This window comes from Peromyscus leucopus, chromosome 3, assembly GCF_004664715.2.
Source record: "Peromyscus leucopus breed LL Stock chromosome 3, UCI_PerLeu_2.1, whole genome shotgun sequence".
NCBI classification, from domain to species: domain Eukaryota; kingdom Metazoa; phylum Chordata; class Mammalia; order Rodentia; family Cricetidae; genus Peromyscus; species Peromyscus leucopus.
In genome coordinates, this window is record NC_051065.1 from 154,514,967 (window position 1) to 154,539,251 (window position 24,285).

Sequence of the window (24,285 nt, forward strand, 5' to 3'; positions counted from 1 at the left end):
CCTAATAGAGATCTACAGAACATTTACCCAAACACAAAAGAATATACTTTCTTCAAGGAATAGGAGACCATGGTAAATGAAGACGACATGAGAAAAGGGAGAAACAAAGAGCTAAAGAGGCCCACAGAAATCCACAAAGATACCCCCACAAAAGACTGCTGGCAATGGCAGAGAGACAGCTGGGACTGACCTACTCTGGTGATGGGATGGCCAAACACCCTAATAGTTGTGCCAGAAATCCCACCCAAGTACTGAGGAATCTGGATGCAGACATCCATGGCTAGGCCCCGGGTGGAGCGCTAGAAGTCGAATTAGCAAGAAAGAGGAGGGTTTATATGAGCAAGAATTGTTGAAACCAAGGTTGGATAAAGCACAGGGACAAATAACCAAACGAATGGAAACACATGGACTATGAACCAAAGGCTGAGGGGCCCCCAACTGGATCAGGCCCTCTGAATAGGTGAGACAGTTGATTGTCTTGATCTATTTGGGAGGCATCTAGGCAGTGGTACCAAGTCCTGGGTTCGCTGCATGAGATAGCTGTTTGAAACCTGGGACTTATACAGGGACGCTTGGCTCAATCTGGGAGGAGAGGACTGGACTTGCCTGGACTGAGTCTATCAGGTTGATCTCAGTCCTCAGGGGTGGCCTTGATCTGGAGGTGGTGGGAATGGGGGACAGGCTGGGGGGAAGGGGAGGGGGGCAGGAAGGGGGAGCACAAGGGAATCTGTGGCTGCTATGTAGAACTGAATAACATTGTAAAATAAAATAAATAAAAGAAAAAAAGCAAAAAAAAAAAAAAAAGAAGAATATACTTTCTTCTCAGCATCTCATGGAACAGTTTCTAAAACTGACCACATACTCAGTCACAGAGCAAGTCTCAACAAAGAGAAGAAAACTGAAATAACCCCCTGCATCGCATCAGACCATCATGGATTAAAGCTGGATATCAACAACAAGAGAGACAACAGAAAGCCTACAAACTCATGGAAATTGAACAACTCTCTGCTGAATGACTACTGGGTCAAGGCAGAAGTAAATAAATTAATTAAAGACTTGCTAGAATTCAATGAAAATGAATGCACAACATATCCAAACTTATGGGACACAATGAAAGCAGTGATAAGAGGAAAGTTCATAGCACTAAGTGCCCTCATATATAAACTGCAGAGATCTCATACTAGCAACTTAACAGCACACCTGAAAGCTCTAGAACAAAAAGAAGCAAACATAACCAAGAGGAGTAGATGGCAGGAAATGTACTGAGTACTAATATCAATAAAATAGAAACAAAGAAAATAATATAAAGAATTAATGAAGCAAAGAGATGGTTCCTTGAAAAAAATCAACAAAATAGACAAACCCTTATCCAAACTAAAAGACGGAGAGAGAATATCCAAATTAACAAAGCAGAAATGAAAAGGGAGACATAACAACAGACAATGAGGAAATCCAAGGAATTATTAGGTCATACTTCAAAGGTGTACTTCACAAAACTGGAATTATCTAAAAGAATGGGCAATTTTCTTGATAGATTGTAGCCAGAAGATTACCTGTGTCCTGCCCAGTCCACAGTTGCTCAGAGCCGCTCAGAACCAAATAAACACACAGAGGATTATATTAATTAAAACTGCTTGGCTATTAGCTCAGGCTTACTACTGACTAGCTCTTACACTTAAACTCAGCCCATTTCTGTTAATCTATATGTTGCCACATTTTTCATGGCTTTACCTGTGTGTCATTACATGCTGCTCCCTGGACGGCAGCCTGGCATCTCCTCACTCAGCCTTCCTCTTCTGAGAATTCTCCTTGTCTGCTTATCTCACCTATACTTCCTGCCTGGCTACTGGCCAATCAGTGTTTTATGAAACTAGTGTACAAAAGCATTATCCCACAGCATTTCCCCTTTTCTGTCTAAACAAAAGGAATTTTGGAAGTTGCTTACAATGCATTTCCTATTTAGTTAGGTAATATTATATCCTTCTGGGGTCTTTGATGTAGTTGAAGACTAGATAGTTATAATTTTCCCTGGTTATAATAAGAGATAAGTTAGACATGAAACCTTGGACTCATAAATATAGGATAAATAAAAATATTTTCTTTGAATTTACTAAATGTAAGTGGACTGGATATTGTAACTGTGATTCTTGCTTGATAACTGTTCTATTATATGTAATTTACTATGTTAAAGTTAAAACTTTCCTTTTTGAAAAAAAGAAAAGGTGAAGTGCTGTGGATGTCTTTCTGTATGCTGTGAATATGTGTTGCTCTGATTGGTTGATAAATCAAGCCATTTGGCCTATGGTAAAGTAGCTTAGAGGCAGGCAGGAAATCTAAACAGATAGAGAGGAAGAGAAAGGAGAGGCAAGGAGATGCTGCCAGCCATCGCCAAGAGAAGGAAGATGTAAAAATGCCAGTAAGCTACAAGCAAAGTATAGATTTAGAAAAATGGGTTAATTAAAGATATAAGAGATAGCTAGCAAGAAGCCTGCCATGGTCATAGTTGAGAAATAATATAAGCCAAGCAGCCACGGGACACAGGTTGGGGAGATTCCACAGGACCAGAGAAAACATTCAGCTACAATAGATACCACTTACCAAAGTTAAATCAAGATCAGATTTAACAATTTAACAAATAGACCTATAACCCCTAAGGAAATAGAAGCAGTCATTATAAGTCTCCCCACAAAAAGAGCCCAGGGCCAGACAGTTTTAGCACAGAATTCTACCAGACTTTCAAAGTAGAGTTAATACCAATACTCCTCAAAGTATTCCACAAAACAGAAACAGAAGGAACATTGCCCAATTCATTTTATGAGGCCACATTCACCCTGATACCCAAACTATACAAAGATGCAACAAAGAAACAGAATTATAGACCAGTTTCCCTCATGAACATTGATGCAAAAATACTCAATAAAATACTCACAAAACGAATCCAAGAACACATCAAAAAGATCATTTACCATGATCAAGTAGGCTTGATCCCAGAGATGCAGGGCTGGTTCAACATATGAGAATCTGTTGATGTAATCCACCATATAAACAATTTGAAGAAAAAAAAAACCCACATGATCATCTCATTAGATGCTGAATAAGCTTTTCACAAAATCCAACACTCCTTCATGATAAAAGTCTTGGAGAGATCAGGGATACAAGGGATTACCTAAACATAATAAAGGCAATCTACAACAAGCTTATAATCAACATCAAATTAAATGGAGAGAAATTCAAAGCAACTCCACTAAAAATCAGGGACAAGGCTGTCCATTCTCTCCATATCTATTCAATATAGTATCTAAAGTTCTAGCTACAGCAGTAAGACAACTAAAGGAAATCAAGGGGATACATATTGGAAAGGAAGAAGTCAAAGTATCAGTATATGCAGATGACATGATAGTATATATAAACAACCCAAAAATTTCTACCAGGGAACTCCTACAGCTGATAAACACCTTCAGCAAAGTGGATGGATACAAGATTAACTCAAAAAAATCAGTTGTCCTACTATATACAAACAACAAATGAGCTGAGAAAGAAATCAGGAAAGCAACATCCTTCACAATAGCTACAAATAATATAAAATATCTTGTAGTAACTCTAACCAAGCAAATGAAAGGTGTATATAACAATAACTTCAAGCCTTTTTAAGAAAAAAAATTGAAGAAGGTATCAGAGGTGAAATGATCTCCTATGCTATGGATTGGTAGGATTCACATAATAAAAATGGACATCTTACCAAAAGCAACCTAAAAATTCAATGCAATCCTCATCAAAATTTCAACACAATTATTGCATTTATCTAATTATTCTTTATCAATAAAAAATCGGGAGTCAGATATCGGAGTAAGAATCTGAATGACCAGAAAAGCGGCAGAGCAGCCACTACTGACCTCCTGTCTCTTCTGTTCCTCCATCCAAAAGTGCTGAGATCCTCTCTGAGCCCCACCTTACTACTTCCTGTCTCTCATCTGTCTTCAATCCTCCAAGCCTGTATGGCTAATTTTGGTCAGCTAGTGGCTAGCTCTGCCCTTTGATTCAAAGCAAGCTTTATTATCAGAATCCAATCAAAATATCATACAATACTTCCCCACCTTTGTCTAAATAAAAAGGGAAGGTTTTAACTCTAAAATTGTAAAACTATCTACAATAAGAAAAATTATCAGGTAAGAATTACATTCACAATGTCAAGTCCATTTGCATTTGGCAAATTCAGAGAAAATACTGCATTATCTATCCTCTCTTGGAGAGTCAAAAGTTTTATACCTAATTTACTTTCTATCCTAACTTGTATTACCAACCCAAAACTATCCTGTTATGTCTCTCAACCTTATATACTTTACACCCCTTTTGTGAGTTTCTTTTCTGAATTTGGTAACAAGGAAAACTGTAACTGTAACTATCTAGTATTCAACTCCATCAGAGACCCAAGAAGGATATAATATTACCTGAGTAAACAGGAAGTGCAGAGCAAACAACTTCCAAAACTATAGAAATGACAAAAACAGCTGGCTGCCTGACAGTCACTCAAGGTTCTTCTATAATGTTAGGGCATCCATTTTCGGCCTAGAGGCCTAGACTATCTAACAGACTTTTCTGTGAAGCAGGATTTTTGAAGGGTTGTCCTACCTTGTCTTGGCAAAGTTTAGCAGTCACTTTCTTTTGTGTTCTGCTTGTCCAATTTGGACAGCATAAAGTCAGCCGTTGAGGCAAGGGCAGTTTCTTGCCCAGTGGCTAACATTTGTCACAAGGAAAGCAAACTCCATATGGAATTTCTTTGATGCCCATCATCTTCTTTGAAGTAGATTGGTGCTTCCAGGAGTAGACATGTCTCATTGTCATAAAAAAAACCCTTATGTTATTAAAACATATTAAATGCCATATTTTGTATATCTCTGAAGTATTTGAAGACCACCTGTCTACCTAAAATATATCTGTTTGACCTCGATAACATACCTAACATAATTACAAGTTTGATTGTAATAGGTGACTAACTACCAACCTATATTTCTTTATTATCCTAGACAATTTGTAATAATAACTTTCAAGGACGAGAAATTTACATTACCTTGTTAAATGAGCTGCATAGGTAAAATACCTTAAACAAGGGTAGAAATGTATGTACAGTATGTTCTAACAAAAATAACCTTAAATCTGTATCAATATACAAAAATATCTGAAACAAGAGTAGAAACATATACAACACACAATTCTTTAAGGACCTTGAAATAACAATACTCAATTTCATATGGAAAAATGAAAAATCCAGAATAGCTTAAACAATCCTGTACAATAAAAGAATTCCCAACGGTATCACTATCCCCAATTTCAAGCTGTACTATAGAGCTACAGTAATAAAAATTGCAAAGTATTAGCATAAAAACAGACACATTGATCAATGGAATTGAAGACCCAGACATAAATCCACACACCTATAGATACCTGATTTTTGGCAAGAAGCAAAAAATATACAATGGAAAAAAAAAGCATCTTCAATAATGGTGCTGGACTAACTGGACACTAGCATGTAGAAGAATGGAAATAGATCCATATCTATCATCCTGCATAAAACTCAAGTCCAAGTGGATCAAAGACCTCACCATAAAACTAAATACACTGAACTTGATAGAAGAGAAAATAGAGAATAGTCTTGAATGCATTGGCAATGCAGACAATTTCCTGAACAGAACACCGAGAGCAGGCACAAAGTCGGACAATTAATAAATGGGACCTCATGAAATTGAGGTTTCTGTAAGATAAGGATACTGTCAACAGGACGAAATGGCAGCCTATGAAATGAGAACAAAAAATATTACCAACCCCATATCTGACCAAGGGCTTAATATCCAAAATATAAAAACAAACAAACAAAAAACTCAAGAAACTAGACATCAACAAGCCAAACAATCCAATTTAAAAATGAGGTACAGATCTAAGTAGAGAATTTTCAACAGAGGAATCTCAAATGGCCAAGAAGCACTTAAAAGAAACAGTCAACATCCTTAGTCATCAGGGAAATGCAAATCAAAATGACTCTGAGATTCCATCTTACACCTGTCAGAATGGCTAAGTTCACAAACACAAGTGACAGCTCATGTTGGCAAGGATGTGGAACAAAGGGAACACTCCTCCATTGCTGGTGGGAGTGCAAACTTATACAGCCACTTTGGAAATCAATATGGTGGGTTCTCAGAAAACTGGGAATTGATCTGCCTCAAGACCCAGCTATTCCACTCCTGGGCATATACCCAAAGGACACTACACATCCTACCACAAGGACACTTGTTCAACTATGTTCATAGGAGCTTTAAGTGTAATAGCTAGAAACTGGGAAACAATCTAGATGTCCCTCAACCAAAGAATGGATAAAGAAAATGTGATACATTTACACAATGGATTATTACTCCACTTTAAAAAAAATCATGAAATTTGCAGGCAAATGGATGCAACTAGAAAAAAAATCGTCCCAAGTGAGGTGACCCAGACCCAAAAAGGTGAGCATGGTATGTATTCACTTGTAAGTGGTTATTGGCTGTAAACATCAAGGATAATCATGCTACAATCCACAGACTCATAGAGGCTAAATAACAAAGAAGGCTGAAGGAAGGGATGCATGGATCTCCCTGGGAAGGGGAGACTGAATAGATTTCATGGTTAGATTTGGGGAAGATGGGGATGGAAACAGGATGGATTAGGCAGGGGAATAGAGGGAGAGTGTACTGAGAAAAACAACTAGAATTGGGGGAAATTTTGGAGGTGAGTTAGAAACACAGTCCAAAGGAAACTCCCAGGAATCTATGAGGGTGCCCTTAAGAAGCCTCCTAGTAAAGGGAAAATGGAACCTGAACCAGTCATCTCTGTAACCAGTGGACGGATTGGGACACCAACCCAGCCATAAAACCTTTGATCTACAATTAGTTGTGCCTGCAAGATGTTCTGGGGTAAAGGTGGTACACAATTTGTGGGAGTGGCCAACTAATGACTGGTCCAAATTGAGACCCATGCCACAAGAGGGATTCCATGCCAGAGACTGCCTGGAGGGCCAGGAACCAGAGTTTAGATAGCCCAGAGACCTAGTATAGAACCAAACACAACTGCAGAGGCGGAGGCTTGGAGGAGGGAGAAAAGTCAATGAAATGATTCCTAATGATGCTCTGCTATCCTTATAGACCAGAGCCTAGTATCATCATCATCATCAGAGAGGCTTCATCCAGCAACTGATGGAAGCATATGGAGAGACCCACAGCCAAACATTAGGCAGAGCTTGGTGAATCCTGCAGACAAGGGTGAGGGAGAATTATAGAAGCCAGAGCAACACCACAAGAAAATGGCTCACATAATCAACTAACCTGGGTTCATAGGGACTCACAGAGACTCAACTGACAATCAGGGAGCCTAAATGGGTCTGACCTAGACACTCTGCATATATGCTATGGTTGTGTAGCTTGGTGTTCCTGTGGGACTCCAAATAGTGGAAGCAGGGGATGTGTCTGACTCTTTTGCCTGCTTTTAGGACCTTTCCCCACTACTGGGTTGCCTAGTCAAGCCTTAATATGAGGGGATGTGCCTAGTTTTATTATAACTTGACATGCCATGTTTGGTTGATATCCCTGGAAGGTCTTTTCTGCCCTTTTCTGAAGGGAAAGGAGAAGTGGATCTGAGGGAGAGGGGATGTGGTGGAAGAGGGACTGGGAGAGGAGGAGGGAGGAGAAACCGTGGTCAGGATGCAACGTACGAGATAAGAAAAATTTTAAAAATTTCATTTCATATCTTGGAAAAAAAAGAGGATAGATGACAGCAACCAAAACAGAATGATACTGGCATAAACATGAACATGAAGACCAATGAACAAGAACAGTGTATCTCAGCAACACAACATCACATCATACATGGCCAAACAATTTTCAACAGGGTTGCCAATGCCAGTCAAGGGTAACAATAGTCTTTGCAACAAATGGAGGTTAGAACAACTGCGAGAGAGCAAAACTGATACCCTACAAGTAAATCTGTCCACACATCAGCCACCCAGTTCTGGTTGCAACATGTGGTGTCCTGCGACCCAGAACCCCAGGTATTAACCCCACAGAGCCAAACCCTCCTGCCAGCCATCCCACCCACCAGGACCTCATGGCTTCATGCAACCTGACCCCAGTTAGGAATGAAGACTGGACAGCTGACTGAGATAATAAAAAGAACTCAAGACATGAAGATAGAATTTCATAAAGAGAGCATCTCTGAAGAAAACCCAAGCTGAAATAAAACCCAAACTAAAATCTTGGAAAACAACAAAATTATCAGAGGAAAGCCTTACCAGTAGATTGGATCGAGTAGAATATGGAATATCAGCTGTTAAAGACAAGGTAGCAGAGACAGATTAGCCAGTCAGTCAAAGAAGGATAAAAATCTAAAAAATCCCCAGAAAATTCAAAATCAGGGCTGAAATTAATAAAATAAAATGAAAGAACAACAACAAAAAATCCGTGATTGGAACAGTTGATTCTTGGAAAAGATTAACAAATTTGGCAAACCTTTAGCCAACTTAATCAAAAGAATCAAATTCATAAAACCAGAGACTGGAAGACAAATATCACAATAGATATTGAGGAAATTCATAAAGACAAACTTCAAAATGTGTATTTTACTAAACTGAAAGATATAAAAGAAATAGATACATTTCTAGATATATATGCTCTGCAAAGATTAAATCAAGATGCAGCCATTTAAATAGACATATAACAACCAGTGACATAGAAGCAGTAAGGAAAAGTATCAAGTGAGCCGGGCGTGGTGGCGCACGCCTTTAATCCCAGCACTCGGGAGACAGAGGCAGGTAGATCTCTGTGAGTTCGAGGCCCGCCTGGGCTACAAAGTGAGTTCTAGGAAAGGCGCAAAGCTACACAGAGAAACCCTGTCTTGAAAAAAAAAAAAAAGAAAGAAAGAAAAAGGTATCAAGTGAAAAAAACCTAGAGCCACATGGATAAAAGGGAGGATTCTACCAGATTTTCAAACTAACAACACTCAAAATATTCCATAAAATATAAAAAAGTAATTTATATAAATCACAAAACAAGGACTTTAAAACAGCAATTATGAGTATGTTCCCAGACCTAAGAGAATATGAAGAAATGCCTGAATAAAGACTATAAATAGGCAAAGTTAAAAGAAATAGTAAAAACTATTGAAAATATGAAAACAGAATTTAACGAAGTAATAGGATTGCTAAAGAAAGGCCAAACTGAAATAAAACATGAAATCCTCAGGAAGTAAGACAAAAGCTCAGAGGAAAGCCTCACCAACAGATTAAAGACATGGAAGAGAGAAGTTCAGGTCGTGATGACAGGGTAGAAAGAATGCATAGGTCAGTCAAAGAAAATGTTAAATCTAAACAACAGCAACAAAACATCCAGATACAAGACATCGAGGAAATCTGGTACACTGTGAAAGGGGCAAGTCTATAAATAATAGATATAGAAGGAAAGAGGAGAAACCTAGGTCAAAGGCACAGAAAATATTTTAACAAAAGCACAGAAGAAAATTTCCCAAATCTAAACAAAGATATCCCTGTCAAGGTGCAAGAGACATACAGGGCACCAAACAGACAGGACGTAAAAAAGAAACTCCCCATGACAGACGATAACCCAAACACTAAATGTCCAGAATAAGGGAAAGACGTTAAAAGCTGCAAGGTGAAAAGACCAAGTCACAGAAAGATGAGCCTCTTTAAATAGCACCTGACTTCTCAATGGAGACTCGGAAAGGCAGAGAGGCTTGGACAGACATTTCTCAAGTTCTGAGAAACCTCATGCCAGTTCAGATGGCTACATTCAGCAAAACTTCCAATCACACCTGAAGGAAAAAGAGAAACATTTCATGACAAAAACAGATTTGAGCAATTTATGTCCACCAATCCAGCTCTACAGAGAATATTAGAAGGAATAATTCAGTCCAAAGAGAAGATTAACTACACCCAAAAGAACACAAAGACTAAACAATGCCAGAATAGTTAACCAAAAGAGGTCTCAAACAAAACAACAGAACAGGAATTAATAAACACTGCTGAATAATGACTCTCAATGTTAATGGTCTCAACTTTCAACTTAAAAACAAACAAACAACACAGACTAGCAGACTGGATTAGAAACAGAATCCATCTTTCTGCTGCTTCTAAGAAACACACCTAACCATCAAGGACAGAAACCACCCTAAGGTAAAAGGATGGAAAAGGGTATTCCAAGCAGACAAAATCAAGAAGCAAGCAGCATAGCAATTTAATATCTGGCAAAAATAGATTTCAAACAAAACTAATCAGAAGATACAGGAAAATTTTACCAAGAGAATATTACAATTATAAACATTTATTCACAAAAACTTCCACTTCCATAAAACAAACACTACTATACCTAAAATCACACATTGATGCTAACACAATAAGAGTGCATGACTTCAATATCCCAGTCTCACCAACAGACAGATCATCCAGACAAAATTAAATAGAGAAACTGGAATTAAATAATATCATACATCAAATGGATCTGTAAGACATTTACAGAACATTACACCCAAACACTAATGAACGCACTTTCTTCTCAGCAGCTCATGGAACTTTCTCCAAAACTGACCACATACTAGGATACAAATCAAGACTCAATACAGGGAAATTGAAAAAATGTCCTGCATCCTACCTGACAACAACCTAACATGACTACAAGTTTAATTGCAATAGCTGACTAACTACTAACCTGCATTTCTTTATTATCCTAAATAGTTTATAATAATAACTTTCAAGGACTAACAATATGCATTACATTGCTAAATGAGATGTATAGGTACAATACCTTGAACAAGATTATAAATGTATTTACAGTATGTTCTAAAAAAATAATCTCAACTTTGTATCAATATATAAAGATCCATATCAATGTAAAATATTTAAAACTATTAGTTGCTTTTTTGGTTTAAAAGTAGATTCAATAATCTACTCTTAGTCTATCATATCTAGAAACCCATTTTTTCTTTTCAAAACAAGAACCCTGAATCTAACCGTCTTTCTTCAGCTTTTTTCCTGATCATTACCAATAACAACTTTTAACCAACCACCCTAAACAATAACAAATATCCATAACCCATTTAAAGACCAAAAGCCACCCACCCCACCTCTTAGGAATGTGGAAATCACAGTCATTAATGAAGGCAATTTGGGTCCCAGCCCCAAAGAGCTTTCTCCCAGAGTCCAGGAAGACTCTACACACTAGTAAGGGAAACTCTACTTATCTGAGGGTATAAGAATAAATCTATTTACACTGTGTTCTTTTAGTCCATCTCTTTATTGTTCTAAGTAAACTTCTCTAAATCTACAGCTTCTATTCAGCTCTCACTCTTAGCTCCTCTCTTGACTAACTATCCATACATTTCTAACAGGAGACTCCTTGCAATCCTTTGGGAAGTTTCAAAACCCTCAAGGTCATAGCACATTCCTAGAATAGACATAAGGAGCAGAGTCATTACCATGGTTACACAAGGTTCTAAGATCTCAGAGGGAGGGGATGCAATGCCCAGTGCAACAAACTCTAAGACACAGGTTTTTATTAGCAGACTTGGCAAGCAAAGAATTGGTAGGCTTTTCTTGGTGTTTTGTGTTAGTAACCTTGGTAAGACACCAGCAACTCTGATCTTGTGCATAGCTGTGAAATTTTAAACTTATGATCTATTTGCAAAGGCCTTTAGTCTGGTTTGAACTTGCTTTTAAGTAAAAATGAGCTAAATGTGTGCAGTTTGTGTTAGACTCAGGAGAGATTATAATTGTCTGTGTTAGCCTGAGCAAAAGGAATAAAGCAGTCTTTAAGTGTCTACAGTCTTGTGGGACCATGGATCTGGCAATGAAACATATCCTAGTATATTTTCTACATATCAAAATTATACAGCTGAATGGAAAGTCATCTTCCTGACCACCAATAGATATATGTGCCCATAAGACTGAGATATAATCATGAGATTATATATACATATTTTATGAAAATGCATGGTAATGGGGAGATATCATATTGTAATTGCACAAGAAATCTACAACAAGAAACAGGCAATTCATTCAAAAGGCAATAATTCCAAAATGCCCTGCATTCTGGTTTAACCCTCCATCAGAATCCTTGATTCTGGTGGATTGACCTTTTGAACACTAGTTGTCATCTGCTGTATACTTCCATGGCCTTTTGCTACCAGCAGCTCTTAATAGTTCTTAAAATTACTTCCTGTTGTCTGAGGGCAACGGCATCTTTAGGGGAGCCTGCAAAGAAAAATTGGGGGTGTCAAGTCCTAGGAGAGGTAGCTGTATCATTTGTTGTCCAGTCTCTGCATAATGGGAAAAATGCAGGGCTTGTTTCAAGTTCTGGCTAGAGTGGTCTGTGAGGCTGAATCATCTCAGCTAGCCTCCTGGAAATTGTCCTGAGCAGTTTGTAGTCCAAAGCTGATCTTTGGGTGGTGTTTGTCAGCTTAGTGGCATTATCATAGTGCAGGTGGAATCATCACTCTGGGACCCCATCATCTTTTTGGAGACTTCAAAGGTTGCTATTCTTTAACTGGTTTGGGAAGGAGTTTCCTCCACGATGACAGGAAATGACTGAACCGAATTTGGCATGGGGCATTTCATGATGCCAAAGGGTGACCTTGTCTGTCCCCTGTTGATCTACATTCATTAGTCCAATGCCTGCCCTTGCCACACCTTCTGCATAATCCAGAAAAGAGGAGTTTTCTGTTGAGATTATTCTTAGAAAAAAAAAAGCGGGCTGGGCGGTGGTGGCGCACGCCTTTAATCCCAGCACTCGGGAGGCAGAGCCAGGCGGATCTCTGTGAGTTCGAGGCCAGCCTGGTCTCCAAAGCGAGTTCCAGGAAAGGCGCAAAGCTACACAGAGAAACCCTGTCTCGAAAAACCAAAAAAAAAAAAAAAAAAAAAAAAAAAAAAAAAAAAAAAAAAAAGCATTGTTTCTACAAATGCTGTTTATAATCCCTTTTTAGGTGACCTCATTTACCACAATTGAGAAATTGACATTTCAATTTTTCTTCAAACTTCTGGAAATCACCTCTCCTATCCAAGCATCATCATGGTTATGAGATTCAATACTGATTTTATCTCAGATCCATCCTTCTAAGGATGCTGATCTTATCTTTAACAGACTAATTATCCTTTTGCATTGTGTATTAGCATTTTTAAAAGCCAGAGATTCAATTATTATTTGTCTAGCTTCTGAATTTGTTATCATTCTATTTACTGCAAAAGTCAATCTTTGTAAAAAAAAAAAAAAATCAGCGATGGTTTCTTTTGGGCCCTGTATAACTTTGGTAAATGAATCAATTTTCTTTTCTACTTCTTCAGTTCTGTCCCAAACATTCAAGGATGCTGCACAACATACAGCCAGGGTGTAGTCATCATATAGAGATACATAATCTCCCTCTCCAAAAAGTTGGTCTTGGGAACTTTCCACACTCTAACCCTGCTTCATTGTTCAATGGGCTTAGCCTCATCTTTGCATCATGTCCTCCACTGTAATTGAGGATCAGGCTCCAAGACAGCTGTAATCAAATCTCTCCAGTCTTGAGGGATAATTCTATTACAAGTTGACCACATTTTAACATCTGCTTCACAAAAGGTGAATGCATACCATATGAGACTATCACTTCCTTGAATCTCCTCAAATCTAACATTTGCACAGGAGTCTATTCAGCTCTTACACAGCCTTGGGAATTTCTATCATTTGGCAGTTCTTGTAAAGATACTGGATAAATTAATGTTGGTTGTTTGAAAACCTTAGGCTGTTCCTCTCTAACCTTATAATGCAATGCTGACATTGGTTCTCCTTTAAATTCCTCTCTGAGTCTGAATATCTCTATAATCTGTTTTAATAAGTTTTTCTAAAGCTTTTATCTTGGCACTCATATTAACCAAACTTTTTAATGATAAAACAAAAATGATCAAACAGATAATATTTATAATTGACATTATGGAAATCCCATCTAAATTATCTTCTCTTTTAATTGCTTCATTTTCAAACTGTCCAGTGCATTATCACATAGAAATGTAACTCCCTCCATTATAATAGTGTTTCCCATTTTTTAATGTGGGGAAAAAACTCTTTTAACTAATTCTTTCCTTTAAGAGTTCCCAATTGTCTCACCAAATCTGCCAATGATGATGATGAAGATGTGAGGCTGATTGCTTCTTTGTAGAACAGTGGAAGACCAAGCGGTTTTCAGGGCAGCTACCTAGGTGGTAGCAGCCTGAGGAGGGCATCTAGGAAAAGCCTACAACTCACCAGAAGAAAAGAAACTGAACAGCCAGCTATTTACATGGGGGAATGTGCATGGGGGCCCAAACGCCTATGGAGTTTGTTGCAAATAGGCTGCAACAAAAAAATCCCAAAGGAAAGGAAAACCTAGCTGGTGGGGTAGTGACTCTGACTGCATGCAGCTCTGGCCTGTGAGGGTGGCTGCAAAGCAACAAGCAAGTGGATTTTTCATGAATTCGTGCCCTAAAAGTTGCATGCCAGATATAACACACAAATCTAATTGGTATGCTACAATTGGTTATTTTTTAAAAATCAACAAGATTGAAAACCTTTTTGAAATTAACCGAAAGAATATTCAAATTGATAAAATTAGAGCTGAAAAGAAAGACATCACAACAGATGCCAAGGAATTTCAGAGAATCCAAAAGATATAGTTTAAAAACTATATTCCAGCAATTAAAAACCTTAAGAAAGGGATGAATTTCTCAATATATGTGACCTACTAAATTTAAATCAAGATCAAATAATCAATTTAAACAGATCAAAAACCACAAGTGAAAAAGAATCAGTAATTAAAAGTCTTGAAAAGGCTCGGGCCCAGATGGATTCCACACAGAATTCTTTGAGAGCTTACAAGGAGAATTAACACCAATACTTTTCTTTTAATTCTATAAAATAGAAACTGAAGGAACATTTTGTAATACTTTTCTTTGAAGCCACTTCTGATACCAAAACCACACGAAGACCAAACAAAAATAGAAAATTATAGACCAATTTATTTTACAAACATAAAAGCAAAAATTCTCAATAAAATACTTGCAAACCATATTCAAGAACACATAACAAAGATTATCCAACACAATCAAATTGACTTCGGCTCAAAGATATAATAATAGTTCAACATACATAAATCAATCTACCACATAGACAGACAAGATCTTACTACAATGCCCAAACTATTCTTTAAAGTCCATAGGCTCATGTAATACTCCTGCCTCAGTTTCTCAGCCTCAGCCTTCCCAGTAGTTACAACTATAGGTACATGCCACCTAGTTTGCCACAGGTTAATATTCAGCAAATGAAAAAATTTGGTCTGTCAAAAAAACTCTGAAGAGTTGCAGAGAACTGGTATTGGATGTGGTCATGGCTGCCCAACATATGAATATACTTAATACTATGGAACTATACATTTAAAAATAATTAAAGACCAGGATTGGTGGTATATGTATGGAATCCAGGATCTGATAGGTTGAGGCAGGAGGATCTTGGGTTTGAAGCTAGCCTAAGACACAGGGTAGGACCCTGTCTCAAATTTAAAAAAAAATTATTGAACAGTGCATAGTGCTTTAGGATAATGCCCTTGTACACTGGTTTAATAAAATGCTGAATGGCCAGTAGCCAGGCAGGAAATATAGGTGGAGCAAGCAGATGGAGAGAATTCTGGGAAGAGGAAGGCTGAGTCAGGAGTCACCAGCCAGACAATGAGGAAGTAAGATGACAAGGCAGAACTGAGAAAAGGTACCAAGCCATGTAGTTAAACATAGATAAGAATTATGGGTTAATTTAAGTGTGAGAGCTAGTCAGTAATAAGCCTGAGCTAATGGCCAAGCAGTTATAATTAATATAAGCTTCTGAGGGATTATTTTATAAGTGGGTTGTGGGACTGCGGAGGCCGGGCAGGACCTGAGAAACATTTGACTACACCATAGTGGTATATGGAAATAGAAACAGAAGAATGGGAATTCAAGGCCATCCTCAGCTATGTAATAACTTTGAAGCCAACTTAGGCCACACAAGACCCTGTCTCAAACAACAACAAAAATGCGGGTTTAAGAAGAATTTTATGTACAGTTTATCACAATGAAATGAAAATCCTTTTAAAATGTAAATGAAAGCTGGGGTGGGGATGGGGGTGGGGGTGCATGCCTTTAATCCCAGCACTCAGGAGGCAGAGCCAGGGGGGGTCTCTATGGGTTCGAGGCCAGCCTGGGCTACAGAGCGAGATCCAGGACAGGCACCAAAACTACACTGAGAAACCCTATCTTGAAAAACAAAAACAAAAGACAAACAAACAAAAATTGTAAATGAATATATCAGAACTTTATATTCTTAGACCTTACAAACAAATCTAATGTGTCTCTTTAAAAAAGTCCACAAGACAGAAAATTATTTTAAAACTCCAGAGCTACAGAGAGCACACCTTGGGTGAATTTACTACTGGCTTAGATAAAAAGAGGAGATATTAAAGGCTTCCCACCTCCTGGAACATAATGATCAATCAGCCAAGGCATCCTCAGCGAGCTACCACTGGAAGAACGTGTAAGTTAGAGCTGCTTCTGCTATTGTGTACAGAAAGGGCTGGACGTAGAGATTATCCTTTTCTTTGTTCAGAAATAATCAGTTCACTAAAAAAAGATTCTTACCACTCCCTTGATATTGGATGAAAATATTAAACACACCTCAGGGCCCACCCAGAACCCACTATACTTTTTAAATGGCCAGCCATCAGTAACGGTGTTAACTCTTCTGTAAACGTGTCTTTTCATAGAGACCACAGTGCTCCACAGACATGAAATACCAACTTGAGATTGTTTTCTTTCCACATGTGCTATCCTTGTAGTCAGGTCACAAATTATTTTCTGAAATGAAATCTTCAGGAGAGTTTACCCTGTACCTACCACAGAGAATGTTCTTTCCATCTCCCCTTGAGACTTCAACAGTATGTTAATGTTGTGATTCTTACGTTGTTTTCAAAATTAGCTGTAGCTTACCTACTCTTTTCCCTGCTGCTGCATTATTTCCACTCATTCCAATACCACGAGCAGACTACAATTAAAACACAAAACACCTACAGAGGTGAGTCAATGCAGAACAGATCACCAAACATCAACTACTTGTATCCTATTACTAAAATGCTGATGGGCATCCACTGTAAATTACTTATCCTATTTACGTTTAAATTAACTTAGAGTCTAATCTTGCTTCTTGTGATTATTTGTCCTTAAACAAGTAAAATCTGATGGCTTAGATAAGAGTCTTGACACTGGAAAATGCCTTAATGAAACTATGTATCACTGAAAACATACAGAATAACAATGAACTTGGCAGTAATGCCTGTAATTCCAGCACTTAGAAGCCGGGATCAGAATTTAAGGTCATCCCAAGTACCAGGCCAACCTTGGCTACGTGGGAAACCTGTCTCAAAAAATCAAAAGCAATCATCAAATATATTTCCTACAAATTAGATAGGCATTTTAGTGAAATGTATGGGAAAACAATTTAATTGTAGGCATCTTTATTTATGTAAATAAAAGCCTAAATTTGAAATCGTCATTCACTACAAGACTTAACTAGAAGAATCAACTGAAAAGAAAATACTTACTAGAAAAAACTCTGTAGGTTCTAACTGGGGAGAACTTCTCCTAGTGTTTTCATCCTGGAAGTGCTGGAAGTTTGTAGACAACCCAATTCCAGAGGGCCGGAGCCTGCCTGCCCCACGCGTGCTCTGCAAACTGTCTCTGCTTGCACTCCGTGCCAGTGAAGCCAAAAAGCCATTGTTCACACAACCAACAGGCTCTTTGGAAGCTTTGTTAGCCATTTCTGTGATATCTCGAGCTTCGACTTTGGAAATAACATCAGATCTTTTCCCAGGCGAATCGACTTTAACGCCACGAAAGCGAGCAGTCCTAGAGAAAGAAGAATCGGCTATGGTTCGAATGTCCAATTCCCGCAGGGCGTTTTGTGAAGTAGGCGCTGAGGGGTTGCCAGACTCAAAACCTTTTGACTGTCTCTGTGGCTTCACCAGAGAATTATGTAGTGACCCTGGTGCAGCACAGAGAAGTGGCGACAGGAGTCTGTTCTTGTGAGAGCCCGACTCTCGGTGGTTAAGAATTGCATTGTCTACAGGGTCACTGCTCAACACTCTTGCCACATGGTTCAGAGGCTGCTCTGAGGCTCTCAGCCCTCTATCACCTTTAGCGAGTGGGAACTCTGGAGTTACCTTCCCTACGCCTTCTACACCACTGCTCGAGTGCTCCACATCATTTCCTTCTGCAAATGGGGCAAAAGGACCTACTTCCGTCAGGAGCAACTCTTCAGATACACACTCTTCTGACGGTGGAAATAAGACGACATCATCCTCATTATTAGATGGCAAGTTCCCTGAAAGGTGCTTTGTCCGCCTAGGCAGGGATGATCCAAGATGAAGTACGGAATCTGCAAGCTCTTTGTCATTTTCCAGTTCTATGTGGGTCATCTGAGGTAGCAGTCTGATGCTACCCGTGGGATGAGACAGTGTGTTAATCTCCCAATCATCCTCCTTCAGCAGTTCGTTTCTGAGAGATGACATCGGTCTATCTGCAGGGGCCTGAGCTGCTGCAGGACTTGAGCCTGCGTTCCTAGATGTTTCAGGGAGATAGGCATTCCCAGGAGAAGGTAAACAAGACTGCCCGATGTGAGGCAGGACTCGTAACAGTCTGTGCCGGGCTGCTGCTGTGGAACTGCTGGGAGGTCGAGGGGCTACAGGTGGGCGAGGTTTTAGCTTGACAACTTTCTTAGGCTACAAGAAAAGAGTGCACATGTAATTCCTCAACATAGTTATCGCAGTCCTTCAGCAAGAATCAGTGGAGAAAATGTTACTTACCGTATTGACATTTTTGTTACCTCAATATACAGTGCTCAGGAAGGATGGGTGTGGTGTTCCACACCCATCATGTCAGCACTTGGGAGGCTGAAGCAGGGTGTTTGTCCCGAGTTTGAGGCCAGCCTGGTTTACAGAGTCCACTCCATGCCAGCCTAGGCCACAAGATGGGTCTTCTCAATACAAAACAACAACACTAAAATGCTTTAAAATGTTAAAAATCTTAAGATAATGATTGAGGATTTGTTATATTACTTCATTGACCATAATTTTCTGAAGATGTTAAAATAATTTTGTTTTATTTCCTGACAATTAATTCTTTCTCAGGCTTTTATTAAGCAGAAAATGCTGGTTCTATAAGATATGGCATTTTCCCAGTAAGATGACTGTGTATAGTGAGGTACTCAGAACAAAGCTAACAGAACTAAACTGCTGACTTGAAAAGGCTGTCCCTTGCTGGTGTCTGTGGACCCACATTCCAGGAAAGGGTCTTCCCTAACCTGTCACAGCACTTGAGCCTCAACTGCTTGTGCCACCAAAATGTTTATGATGAATGCCTGCTTTTCTTCTGAGGCTGGAAGATGTGGATCCTTAGCAGGCAGAGGGCACACACAGGAACAAGCCTCAAAACAGAAGAAAGAAAAAGAAAGAAAGAAAGAAAGAAAGGAAGGAAGGAAGGAAGGAAGGAAGGAAGGAAGGAAGGAAGGAAGGAAGGAAGAAAGAAAGAAAGAAAGAAAGAAAGAAAGAAAGAAAGAAAGAAAGAAAGAAAGAAAGAAAGAGTCCCTCGTGCAGTCGCTAATGAAGTCCCTTGAGATCTCACCCGTGTTGTCACAACTCCCAGACAGAGAAACCAAGCCGTCTTGAGATGTCTTTGGGAAAGGGTCTGATGCCTGTGCCTACTTCACCTGGGCATGGATCCATATGCTTCTCCTTCGGTTAATTTTGCTTTTGTTTCCTTTTTCTATATAAGTGTCTTAGCCATAATGCAAGTGCATACTATATACATGAACCCATCATATCAGTAAACCGAAGACAAGACCTGCCTGCCACCCCAAACACAGATATGTGTTTACATATCACAGAAAGAGTGAAGTTCAGAGCTCAAGAGAGGAGCCTCAGCTCTTCAGCAGAGTGATGGTGAGCAGAGAGAGGATGAACTGGAAGTCTGAAAACATTCCAACAGCCTGGCCTATTAGAAATACATACTGACAATTCAGTAGGTACCAGTTGAGAAAAGGAGAACTAGAAAGGCTGGCTAGATGGAAGTCCCTTGCAAAGGGAGCTGGCTCTTATAGCCACTTTCACCCTGAAGTCATTGTCTTGCCAACCTGCAGCTATATACCTACCAAAAATAATTTTTCAAAAATGGAAATTGTTTTCTAGGCCTTAGAAATCAACAATAGTTGCTGAAACCTAAGTAGTAACATGTATCCTCCCAAGTAAATAAACACAAAAACATCCAAAGAGATCAACACTACGAGCAAATAAAATTTACCCATGACCCAAATCATCAGCAAACAGAGAATATGAACTTCAAATTAGCTCTAAGGTTGAAAATAATCAAATGAAGAAGGCTCATTGCAAAGCTTAAGCCTGTGGTGACAAGCAGGAGTACGGAGCTTCAAAAAGAAGAGAGATAGGGCAGCCTAGGGCTGATCAAACCAAATAAAATACACTCGCAAAACAGAAAATCCCACCTGTGTAAATACCAAAAAAAAAATCATATCCAGGATATGAAAATGGGCTAATAGAAGCCAAAAGGAAACAAGCTGAAGTTGATTGGGATCTATGCTAACGGTTAAGTTTTAAGGAGGCTCTACTGTGAGAGAGGGGTATAGAGAAAGAGATATAAATAACAGAATCAGAAAAGCCACCTATTCTTCCCTGCAATGGGAGTGTCAATGATTAAAAACAACACAAAAAGAGTGCTCTTGAAATAAATTACCTCTATGCTTAGAATATCCTTGGTTTATGTATTAGCCCATAACTCTTAATACTTACCTAAATAAAGTTATAAGAAAAAGAACAGAAAAGGGGGCAACAAATCTATATTAGAATAAAACAGGAAGTGAGAATCAGAACATTTTAGCACATACAAATTCTCCCCTAACATAACATAGCCAGAGAAAACTTCACCACAATACTCCAGTCTAAATTAAACGTCTTTAGATTAATATTTGTACTTTTTGTTTATTAATGTGTATGGTGTGTGTGCATGTAGGTATATGTGTGCAGATCCATGTGTGTGCATGCATGTAGAAGTCAGAGGTTGATATAGGTGTCTTTATCAAAGGATCTCTTTCTGAAGCTGGAGCTCACTGATCACATTACATTGACTGGCCAGTGAGCTGCCTGTCTCTGCTGGTGTTGCAGATGCAAGCCGTCATGTCTGGCTGTTTATGTGGGCTCTGGAGAGTTGAAGCCAGGTCCTCATACTTGCATGGCAGGTACTTTAGCCAATGAGCAATCCCCCAAACCCGGCTGGTTTTGGAGAAAGGGTAAGTGAAGCCCAGCCTAGAATTCATGCTTCGGCCTCTGCAGTGTGAGGATTACAGGAGCATGTTCAGCTTTTGCAGATAATATTCAAAGAATACATCAAATCATAAACTCACAACCAAGATACAATGAACAAAAGAATTAGAAGACACTATTTAAGCTGGCCATACTTAAAATAATCAATAAAAAATGAAATCATTCCAAAATGAAAATTAAACCATAAGATGCCCAAAGAAAACCAGACTTGTTTGGGTTTTTTGGTTTTTTTTTGTTTTGTTTTTTTCAAGACAGGGTTTCTCTGTGTAGTTTTGGTGCCTATCCTGGATCTCACTCTGTAGACCAGGCTGGCCTCGAACTCACAGAGATCCGCCTAGCTCTACTTCCCGAGTGCTGGGATTAAAGGCATGCGCCACCACCGCCTGGTGAAAACCAGATTCAACAAGACATTTAATCAGGAGTACTAAGAAAAGGTATAAAAACATCCAAAAGAGTGAAAATAAAACACAAAAAAATTTTAAAATGTAATAGAAAATAGTTACTATAAAATGAAGTCCCACTATATGTATACAGGAAGTTCCCTACAAACAAAATGAAATAAAAAGCTAAACATAAAATTAACAAGTTATAAAAACTAATGAAGTACTTTATGCTAAAAGAGCATAAGCATGCAGTGAAACTGACCCAGAATAGTTCATCTCCAAAAAGCCAGGGCTGGAGGTGTAGCTCAGTGTCATAGTGTTGCCTAGCCTGGGGGAGGCCCTGGGTTCGAGACCCAAGACTAGGGGAGTGAGAGGGACGTGGCATAAGAGGAGGGTAAGAACCAACAGACTCTGGGAACACACACACGGCATCTCAGCACTCAGGAAGGTGAGGCTCAAAGATTACAAAATCAAAGCCAGTCTGGGTACATAGCAAGAACCTGATAAATAAAATTAAATTCAACATGAGAGGTGTGGTGGTTTGAATAAGAATGGACCCCATAGGCTCCTAGAGTGGCTCTATTTTGAAAGGATTAGGAGGCATTTCCTTGTTGGAGAGGTGTGGCCTTGTTGGAGGAAGTGTGTCATTTGGGGTGGGTTTGAGGCTTCAAAAGCCCAAGCCAGGCCCAGTGTCTCTCTTCCTGCTGCCTGAAGATCCGGATGTAGAACTCTCAACTTCTCCAACACCATGTCTGCCTGCAGGCCCCACCATGATGACAATAAAGTAGTCCTCTGAAACTCTAGGCAAACCCCAATTAAATGCTATCTATTATAAGAGGTGCTGTGGTCATGACATCTCTTCACAGCAATAAAACATTAACTAACACAGGCGGACACATAAAATTTTAAAATGAAGCCATTTACGAAGAAAAGTGGGGTGCATTGGCAAGAAGACTTCAACTGCAGCATAAAAGGCAGCAGCAGAACAACATTGTTAAAAAGCCCCAAACATTTCTTATCCAAATAAATCATCGCTCACCAGTTATAGAAATGATCGCTGAAAGTAGTCTTCAAATTATCACCTAAGGGTTTTTTTCCTTAAGTTTTAGACTTCTGGAAATTCAGTACTTACAAACCTTTCCTTTCCTGAGGAATTTATTAAGATATGCAACTAATCAAAAAAGTATGGGAAAAGTTCAGTGAAAAGAGTCCTCGAAACCATGGCATTAACAATAAAATATCAGCAGGGCTAAGATAGACAAATGATTTACATTACATATTCTTTAATAGTAGAAATGCTGCTCATCTAAAAAATGGAAACAGAATGAAGAAACGAGAAAGTGAAGTAAGTTTTCTGGCTGTCACTTAGCTAACGTGCAGGAGGCAAAAGGTTTCAGGTCTAGGGATGACGACAGGACAGCAAGTGTCCCCTGACCTTCAGGATCAGCACAACCCAAGTGCTACTGACACTCGAGAGACCACATAGCAAACATTCCTGTAGGGTGAAAAGAAACACCCAGAGACCTTTTGTGGGCTTTCATGTACCAGGGCTCTCATTGCAGAAGAAACCAAACTGACACAAATAATCATACCTAAGCCATCAATGAGGCAGGTCTTAGAGATAAATAACTGTAAAACTTCTACTCCGAGGTTGAGAATAAACTATCTTTTGAATATACATCAGGCACACATGGAAATATCAGATCTCTATTAAGTTCTAAACAGCATAACTATAAATGACATTGTCTGATTTCCATGCAACAAAACTAAAAATTAAACACAATGAAAGTCAAAAAGCCTCAGCCACCAAAACTTATCTAAATCTATTCCACCACTTTTGAGCTAACAGGATATCCTAAAATGGTAAACTGAAAATATTACCAATTGATATAATGTTTCTGTGGATGTATAATACAAAGAATACATCCTTTGTGTGAGTGACATTTATGCCAAAGGAGTAACCAGTATCTTATCATGGTGTAACTCAGATAAAAGAAAACTAAGGAATAATTTATAAAGCAATGGGATTATACTCCTTAAAATATCTAATATAATTGTTATCAGTTGTGTAGCCACTGCTGAATTTACCAGGTTCCATTGGACAAGTCCAAATTCATGGTCACATAGATAGATGGTCCTGGTTAAACTCAGTGGGTTACAAAACAAAACAAAAACAAGAGAGATTCATGGGTATGTTGGGCATTGGAGAGGGATGGTAAGGAGATGGGAGAGGGTTACTATGAATTGTGTACATGTGTCAAATTATCTAAGAATAAAGTGTGTCTGTGAAGCCAAAGTCCCAAAGAGGTATTTGTACCCATGTTTATACCACCAATATTCAAAACAGCCAAAATGTGAAAGCAACCTAAATGTCTACTGATAGGTAAATGAATGAACAAAATGTGGTACATATGTACCACAATGGAATTATTCATTCTAAAAAAAATGAGATTCT

At 38.8% G+C, this 24,285-nt stretch overlaps 1 protein-coding gene across 8 annotated transcripts in view; it reads right to left on the reverse strand.

Annotated features, from left to right (window-relative positions):
- The window catches only part of Zfand4 (zinc finger AN1-type containing 4), an 80,137-nt gene that overhangs the window by 6,231 nt on the left and 49,621 nt on the right, over nt 1-24,285 (reverse strand). For 5 of the 8 annotated variants that reach the window (XM_037204239.1, XM_028864035.2, XM_028864030.2 and 2 more), the window contains 2 exons: nt 17,659-18,834; nt 17,048-17,102 (listed from right to left, as the gene is read on the reverse strand). In XM_037204239.1, coding sequence (XP_037060134.1) covers nt 17,048-17,102; nt 17,659-18,834 — 1,231 coding nt within the window. Of the gene's footprint in view, nt 1-17,047; nt 17,125-17,658; nt 18,835-24,285 lie in introns of all 8 variants that reach the window. The other 3 variants (XM_028864033.2, XM_037204241.1, XM_028864034.2) reach the window with 2 other exon arrangements.